Below are 8,751 nucleotides of genomic sequence, written 5' to 3' on the forward strand. Positions count from 1 at the left end.
TATGTGTTGGTTAATCATGTCCTCTTTTATCTTGAACCCTAATAGTCAAAAGTGAGTAGCTGGTGTCAGTTGCTTTAGAGCATTTGCTGTACTTTTGTAGCTACCTTGACACAAGTGGATAAGGAGGAGAATAGTTTTATTCATTTGAAACATCACAAAAGCAGTCTGAGTTTCCAACATGGCAGTGATACAGATTTTAAGCAGCATCCAGTTTATACAGGTTCTGGATTAATATTTTAATGTTTCATGCCCAGTTCAATACTTTAAAGCGGAATTAGGAATAAAGCAGTAAATATTACAAAATGCAGTCAAGATACATACTGGAAATACAAATCCCTTCATTACAGCAAATGTTTTGCAAAAGAGTAAAGCAGCAAGTCTCAATTTTTCTAAGGTAACATGCACTTTATATAATTCAATGTAATAAAAGAAGCTGCTCAAAATAAGTGTTACAAAATGTATACTGTTTCAGGTTATTTTGTAAAGTAAGAAAAATATATAGAAATGAGCTATAGAATCTTAACACTTTAAGAAATGTGATAAATGTAGGATATACTGTGGAATGGTGCTTTAAAAAATTAAATATGCACATTCACTAAAGCAAACGGTCAAGTGTAAATGGCCAAGAAATTGAGTATCACAAGTTGGTACTTCTTTAGCAATTCAATTGGGTATTAGTCTCTTTTTGAAATCCAATAGAATTTTAATATGCTCAGAACTGTAAAAAAATCATAGTAATTTTGTATAACACAAAAGGATTATAGTTTTTAGATTCAAAATCTGGGTAAGACAATATTCATGATGCTAGAAGTTAAACTGGATATCTTGCAAACATTTACTGTTAGTAATGAGAGAATGCACTTCTTGTGCCTTGATTCTTGATGGCTGGGTGTCTACAAGGTAGATGGGAGCACCAGCATTTGCCTGCTACCTCTAATCCATCAAGTTGGGAGGTAGCAAAATTGGCTGGAAAATTTTCCAGTGTGTGTTCTGTGTTTGCAGAACCGTCTAATTAGATACCCTCCTATAGCCCCTGTATGTTTACGTTGTAAAGTGTAGGATTATGGGTCTTCCTTTAAATCAGTCAATTTTCAGGTTAATATAAGATCACAATGAAGATGTTCATTTTGAAGTGAAGCCATGGGTGCAAAGTGTTTTAAACTCATCAAGTTGATGGTGTAAAGCGATGTATAATTAAAAGAACTGTACAAATACCTACCACGGTGTGCCAGATGAATTTTAAATCTACCATAACACTTAAGTATTTGTCAAGTGGGCTACGTTTGAGGTTTTGCAGACTTGAAGCGGCATTGTAACACTTCCATAATCTGGAATGCTGTCATGACTGGTCTCAACACAAAAAAGGACCAATAAGAGCAGTGGCATTAAAATACAGATGAATCTTTTGGGGTGGGGTGCAGGATACGTGCGGCTTGCTGGGGTTGAAGCACAATATTTGAAGATTAAATAGTCACAAAGATTAGTAACAATTTATATCACGACCCAAGAGCCTAATCTATCACATTTTTAAACTCTGAATTACAACCGTAAGATTTATATCTCCTGTAGTGAATGTATTTTGGAATAATGCAACATGTAGTAGAACCACTGTCTCCTAAGTGATCTACTTAAAACATCTCACATGTTGCTCTGTATTTCAGTGCTTCCATAACAGTACCTACTGTTCCCCACTACTCAAGATGCAGGAATATTGCTCTTTTCCCTTTAGAAGGTACCACTAACAAAAGCTGAGCTGGGTGTTCACAACAGCCATTTTTACCATACTCACAGAGAAGAAAGGGGTAAGGGATGTCGGCAGCCTTTTTCAACATCCAGACACAAAATCCTGGCCAAAACTCTGTATTGGAACTACTGTGTAGCCCCGTCAGCTGGGAAATTTTCCTTAGGGACTGACTTTAGTGGTAGGGAAAGATAGGGCCTATAAGCCAGGTGCTTCAACCTCAGTGCTGGGGTGGCAATCTGCCAAGGGCCTGAGGACAACACTCTTTTACATTAAGTGAAACAGATGGCAACCACGCTTCTGCTGAATACAGAGGTGGAGAAGAGAGTAATGCAGGTCCAAACACGATAAGCGTCTTGCTGGGCTGGCTCCCCAGCCTTGCTTAGAGAGTATGAGCTGCCTTTCTTGGAAGTGCTGGGTTCAGCCTAGCCACCCCTGCTCTGCACTAATAACGAATAAGCTTCATCCCTATCTTTCCCTAGCCTGGCAGGCCACTGTAAAACTTTATGCGTAAAAGTCACACTTTAAATTTTGTACCCTACACACTTCCACTGAAGCAGAAATACAAAAGCCACAATCATCTCAATAGCCGGCAGGCATTCCTCTTTAGGGACTGTACGGTGGTGGCTTTTCAAAAGGTGGATAGTAGGGTGGAGAGTAACGGGGCGGTGCACTTGAGGACCACATGTAGCTGGGTGAGGGAGAGGCAGACTGGGGCTCATCAGAAAGTCCAGAGGGAGGGGAGGATGGAAACACACCAGAATGCTGTGTAATAAAAAGAAAACATCAGTTTAGGCAGTGAGTTTGCAATTCTCTGAACAGTCATTACTATTTAAAATTGAACATGGGCCAAAGATTATTTTTCTGTTTGGAAGAACAGAGAGTTCCTAAACCTCAGAATTAATGAGCATGGAACAGGTGGTTCTCTCAGTCACTCAGGCTGCAAGCCACCTGCAGAAATATGGAATCCTCTTCCGAGATCCCTTGCAGCCCGCATCCAATCAATTACCAAATCCTGTTGCTTCTACTTCTGTGTTGCCTCTTGAATCAATCACTCCCTTTTCTACATTTATAACTCAAGCCTCCAATACGTCTCCCTTGAGCTATGGCAACAGCATCCCAACTAGTCTTCAAAAAGGTAATTTTGGCCTTGAGAACATTTAATGAGGCTGAGCCATTGATCTCTGGGAAAGTCTTTGCTAAAAGAGTATATACAGACAGGTAGTGCAGTGGTCAGGAGCCCCTCTCATAGACAGGAAACAAAGATCAGAGAGGTTAAATAGCTTGCTTGGATTTGGAGTTTTCTGACTCCCAAGTCCAACATTTTCTATTCCACCTTAACTGCTTCCCCCTCATCCCCAAGTGCAGAGTAGGTTGGAGAGCAAAGAGTTACAAAGGCATGGAGGTGAGAATGAGGAGCAATATGTCAGGTTGCAGAGACACTGAGTATTCAATTTTACTTTGTGTTGTCTGACTTTGGGAAAGGTTATTAGTCTTTGGGAAAGGAATGGAAATGAATTTTTTAAAACACCCGGTGAATTGGCATGTTAGGATTCATTTGCCTCCTTCTCTCCCTGGCCCATGAATATCCTTGACCCTAGTGATTTCCTTGCTGAAGGAGAGTTGGCCTGCTGTGTTCATTGCTGTATCCTCCAGAGCTCAGAATGGTACTTGCCAAGTAGTAGGTGCTCAACAAATCTTGAATGAGTGAATACAATTTCAGGAGCATATAAGATGAACTTGGCATGTTTTTAAAAAAACAAAATCTAGGCTGGGTGTGGTGACTCACACCTGTAATCCCATCACTTTGGGAGGCCGAGGTGGGTGGATCACCTGAGGTCAGGAGTTCGAGACCAACCTGGCCAACATGGCAAAACCCTGTTTCTAGTAAAAATACAAAACTTAGCTGGGCGTGGTGGTGGGAGCCTGTAATCCTGGCTACTCACGAGGCTGAGGCATGAGAATCCCTTGAATCTGGGAGGCAGAAGTTGCAGTGAGCCAAGATCACGCCACTGCACTCCAGCTTGGGTGACAGAATGACACTCCGTCTCGAATAAAATAAATAAATAAAATCTATGTTGAGATGTCTAAGCCTTGCTTGAGACACAGAAATAATCTGTTCCTTATCACATAATGTTAAGACTGAGAAGAGATGATAGTTTCCATCATCCCCTGCCTCCCAAATCCCATCCATTATTTCACTCTGAGTGAAGAAATGGCAGGTTCATAGAATCTGGAGAGCCCTTAAAGGCAAAACAACCTGAGGCAGTGGACTTGAGACAATCTAGATTCCTTCCCAAACACTCAATTTTTCTCCTCCACGATGATACCCTTTGTTAAAACATCAGTGTAGTGATTTCCTGATTTTCCATCTTGCACCCTTCAAACTCTCCCTTCCTCCTCCTCCTCTCTCTCCCTCCTGTTCTGTTGCTTTCCTCAACTAAGAACGCTCTCGTCTTAACCGGAGAGGGGAAAAAAAACCCACCAGGGCAAAGAATTTCTGTGAGGCATGTGGCACTCACTGCCTCTGTAAATCCCGCTACAGAGATGACATGAGAGCCTGTAGGCCAGTTTTAGGTGTTCCCAGCCACAGAAGGGAGAGGCAAGTTTCCTGCAGTGAAGCTAAAGGCAGTTCTGTCCTGAGAGGCATTAAAAGGCTTCTGTGGGCAGCAGCTGCTGTGGGTGGCAGTTGTACACTTTGATAATAAAAGGGGGTGGTACAACGGCCCTTGGGTTTTCACTTCTCAGTTTTGTGTTTGGGAAGTATGGGGGGAGGGGGCATGATTCTCACTTCCCTTTGAGGATGCTGGGAGTCTTAAGGATAAAATTGAAGGGTTCCTGGCAGAGCTAGGGAGTTAACTGGCTGTAGTCCACACACCCTTGGGGTTTTGTGGGGGAAAAGGCCCACAGTACCAGTGCATAGTTTCCTAGCAACAGGCAGGCACCTTGGGAAAGATTTGGCTTTGTCACAGCTGGGGAGTTGGCCTGGTGTATTCTGGTTCCTGCCTGAGAGTGTGACTTTAATAATGCTGTGGGCAGCTCAGGAGAACAGAGCTTTGAATCCTTGCATACCATCAAACATGAAGAGCATCTAAATAGCCTACTGATGGGCCTAGTCAGCTCCAGCTTCCTGAGCTGCTGCTAAGAGGCTGGGGTAACCAACAGGCTGATGATGCTCAAAGAGGAGCACCACCCTTTCAGGGACACAGGTGGCTTTCCTCTTCCACCTCAGCCTGCCACCTGTCTGCTTGATGGTTGACCTATACTCTTCAAGATCAATGTGCATTTCCGTCAGGGCATGCTTCTCTCTTCAGGAGACTTGTGGGACAGTGACTCCACAAAGAGCCCTGAAACTGGCTGGTGATAATTACTAAAGACACTGTGACCCAAGGGCAAAACCCAGCATCTGTTGGTACTGTGCATTCCCTCTGTTCTGCTCCTGGAAACAAAGGCTGGGGAGATGGAGAGAAGAGTGGGTAAAGAAGGAGGAAAAATAGGGGTGAATCAGGAACAAGGGAAAAGAGGGGAAGAAAGGAAAAACTTGACAGCAGGGGGCGGGGGAAGAAAAAGTTGAGTGATAGCAACAACAGCCTTGTAAGGCTCTCAGCAACCTGTACTATAAACTGCCCTCCCCCAAGATTAAAGCAACCCTTGTATCAAATTGGCCCAATTTATAATGAGTAACTTTTAGTGGCTAGAGTAAAACCTAGTGTACCCTTGTGATTTAATAAATAGGATAAACAGAGGCACTTTTGAATTGCATAGGTTGAGACTTTTGTTTTAAGCCTAAACTTGGCAGGTCACCAAATTGATGGGAAAGGGACTATTCTATGATTAAAGTAGGGGGACTGGCCCAGTATGCCAGACTGGAAAGTATGGCTAGGAACCTTGAGGGGTTTATAAAAAGCTGGGTTTAATTTTCCAGCAGTAGAAACTGATGTGTTGTATGCTAAAGATTTTGGACTACTTGGCTAAAGCTGAAGGGGTAGTGGGAAATAGTGCAAAGGACAAGAGAAATGAGTGTTGGATAGATAAGCAAAGAGGTACAGATAGTCTCAGCTTATATCCTTCCTGCTTTGGAGTATGGGTTGTTCCTGAGAAGCAAGAATACCCTGGAATCCAGTGCTTGAAAGAATCCAATTTCTCTAAGCTCAGCACTCAAAACTTCCTCAGGGCCAGCTGACCAGACTCAAATCCTTGCTCATGTCTGACCACAAGAAGTGTTTCCCAGGCTTCCTTATTGGACAGCTACCCAATAAGGGTATGACTTTGAGGTGTTACAACAAAACATTGTATTTTTTCCTCATCCCTCTATTAGCCTCAGTGTCAAAAGGAAGTTGAAATCACCAAACCCAAAGTCACAGAAGTAGTCCTACTTGGAAATAACCAAAATGGGAAATCGTTCAGAACAAAGTCTAGAAAGGTCCATTTTCTGGTTGTAACTTAGGTCATTTTATAGTCAGAAGAGCATGAGGGAGCTCTGGCCTTTTGGAGGTGTGTCTGTACTTCTGGTAGTTTTATTCTCAGATCTGGAGTGCATTTGCTGACTGCTTTTTATTTATCTGGGAATATAAGCAGATGTTTCTTGGCCTCTTTTTTTTTTTTTTTTTTTGAGATGGAGCTTCGCTCTTGTTTCGCAGGAGTGCAATGGTGCGATCTCGGCTCACTGCAACCTCCACCTCCCAGGTTCAATTGATTCTCCTTCCTCAGCCTCCTGAGTAGCTGGGATTACAGGCGTAAGCCACCACACCCAGCTAATTTTGTATTTTTAGTAGAGACGGGATTTCTCCATGTTGGTCAGGCTGATCTCCAACTCCCAACCTCAGGTGATCCACCTGCCTTGGCCTCCCAAAGTGCTGGGATTACAGGTGTGAGCCACTGTGCCTGGCTGACCTTCTTGTGTAAAGACTGGTATTTTTGTCTATGAAACCATAAGGGCATGAAACTTGGTGAGCAAAAGAAAGCTCAACTAAAATACTAAAATGAAACCATTTAAGTTCTACAGAGAAATCACTTAAAATCTTACCCTCTTGAGAGCTATGCTATACAATTATAAAGTCTTAAAACAGGAAATACTAAAGACCTGAGCCTAGGGAAAGAACTGGGAGACATATAAAAAGTGTCCAAGCAGCCCCTAAATTCTCCCCTGGGGAATGCATGAAGAAAGGGAATCCTTGTTTACTGGGGATCAATTTAATAATTTAACTAAAAAAGAGTAAAGAGACCCTTTCTGAGGACCATGAGTATGAAGCCCACAATTTAAACCATAGAAAGTATAAATATCCCAAAATTAACTGGGAAAAAGATCTATGTTCCACTCAGATTCACAACTTCAAAAACCTTCCAACCCAATTTCTGGAATCAGACAGCCCTAGATACAAATCCTTGCTGTTTCACTTACTGCCTCTGTAACTTTGGTGAAGTCACTTAATCTCTCCATGATTCAGTCATCTTATCTTAAAAATGGCAATTACAAGAGTACTTCTTTCAAAGAAGTAAATAGTTGAATGATGATACACGTAAAGCAGTTAGCACAATGCTTAGTACATAGTAAGTACTCAGTGGATAGCAGCTGTTACTAAAAAGTAGAGACTTCTACAATCCCTAAATTCCCTGCTTTAAGCCCATAGTATAGGTTTGGACTAAGTGGCTAAATCTGGATCCCTTCTCTGGGTTAGGTATACTGTTTACATAGCACTCTGAGAAACAGTTTCTTTACTTTTTTGTCCCCACTGCTGTCCTCTGACCCCCCACCCCCAAGTCTCTAGACTAATGCAGGGACTATCTCATTTAATTTCTATTTCCATAGCTCCTAGCTCAATGCGTGGCATGTGGAACACAGAGTAAACATTGAACCGAAACCAACAACCCAAGTCACTGTTGGAATTGTCTATCTTGCTTTCATTTCTGGAGTAGGATTTGAATGAGGAATGATGCTCCATACCCAAAAGACAGGTTTCCAGCCTTAGAGTTTGTGGTAACCATAACCAGATATATTATTTTCCCTACTTAAAGGGTTCATTATAAAGTGAAAATCCTGAAATCAATGTAATTTACTTTGATGTAAAAGTAGAGGAAGTATCTTGGGCCAGACTCATGTGTGGCTCCTCTATTTCAGGATGACTTTTTATTATAGGGACCCCAAAAGAATGATGACCCTCCTTGTGTTAACTTCAACATCCCTGCATTCTCTTAAAGAATTCCTTGTTGCCTCAGTCACTATTGAAATTATCTATGCTCTTCTTGAACATATTTGTGTTTTCCAGTCTATACTACCTATTTGGGTAACAAGTTACCTGAGTTATCTACCTGTGTACACTTAAAAATCTGATTAAGTTGAATAAAATGTTGTGTTTGGTTTAGATACCATTTGGAGAGGTCTGTGGCTCTATAATGCAATAATAATACATATAGCATTATATGCATTATTATTACATATTGTTGCATATTACATAGTAGGCTTTAGAACTAATTCTATCATTATATTTTCTAAGCTTTAATCCATTTGTGCCTAGTGTTCCATTATTGGAATGCTAAGCTTGTGGGAGTTATTTGTATCCTCTTGTTCAAGGTCATCACCAATGTCTGATTTTTCACAAAAAATAATTTTGCAACCTCTGGCATAAATGGGTTAATGGATACCTTTTTGAACTAGTGCTATATTTTATACAAATGAACAAGTCTATGTTCACACTATAATGTATTATTGTTGCATTATAGAGCCACAGACATCTCCAAATTGTCATCTAAACCAAACACAACACCATGTTATTCAACTTAATCAGATTTTTAAGTTTCAATTATTTTGCCAAACTGAAGTTGAAATTTGGTTGCCCAAGAGCTTTGTATTGCCAAACTGGCTGATTAATTGGAAGTACCCCCAGACAGTCATACTTTTATGTCCCCATGGAACATTCATGGGCTCTTGATCAATAAATTTATTATGAGTTTCCCTTCCTTAAAAGGTATTTCCTTTGGTCTCTAAAACATGAATTAACCCTCTCTCTCTC

At 41.3% G+C, this 8,751-nt stretch overlaps 1 protein-coding gene across 2 annotated transcripts in view; it reads right to left on the bottom strand.

Annotated features, from left to right (window-relative positions):
- Positions 1 to 119: 119 nt before the first annotated feature.
- Positions 120 to 8,751, bottom strand: part of TMEM255A (transmembrane protein 255A) — a 50,709-nt gene continuing 42,077 nt past the window's right edge. For both annotated transcript variants that reach the window (XM_032258402.1, XM_032258400.1), the window contains one exon: positions 120 to 2,506. In XM_032258402.1, the coding sequence (XP_032114293.1) occupies positions 2,348 to 2,506 (159 nt within the window). In that variant the 3' untranslated portion in view covers positions 120 to 2,347. The remainder of the gene's footprint in view (positions 2,507 to 8,751) is intronic.

Source organism: Sapajus apella, unplaced genomic scaffold (genome assembly GCF_009761245.1).
Source record: "Sapajus apella isolate SASKATOON/1434 unplaced genomic scaffold, GSC_monkey_1.0 scaffold102, whole genome shotgun sequence".
Classification (NCBI taxonomy): Eukaryota; Metazoa; Chordata; class Mammalia; order Primates; family Cebidae; genus Sapajus; species Sapajus apella.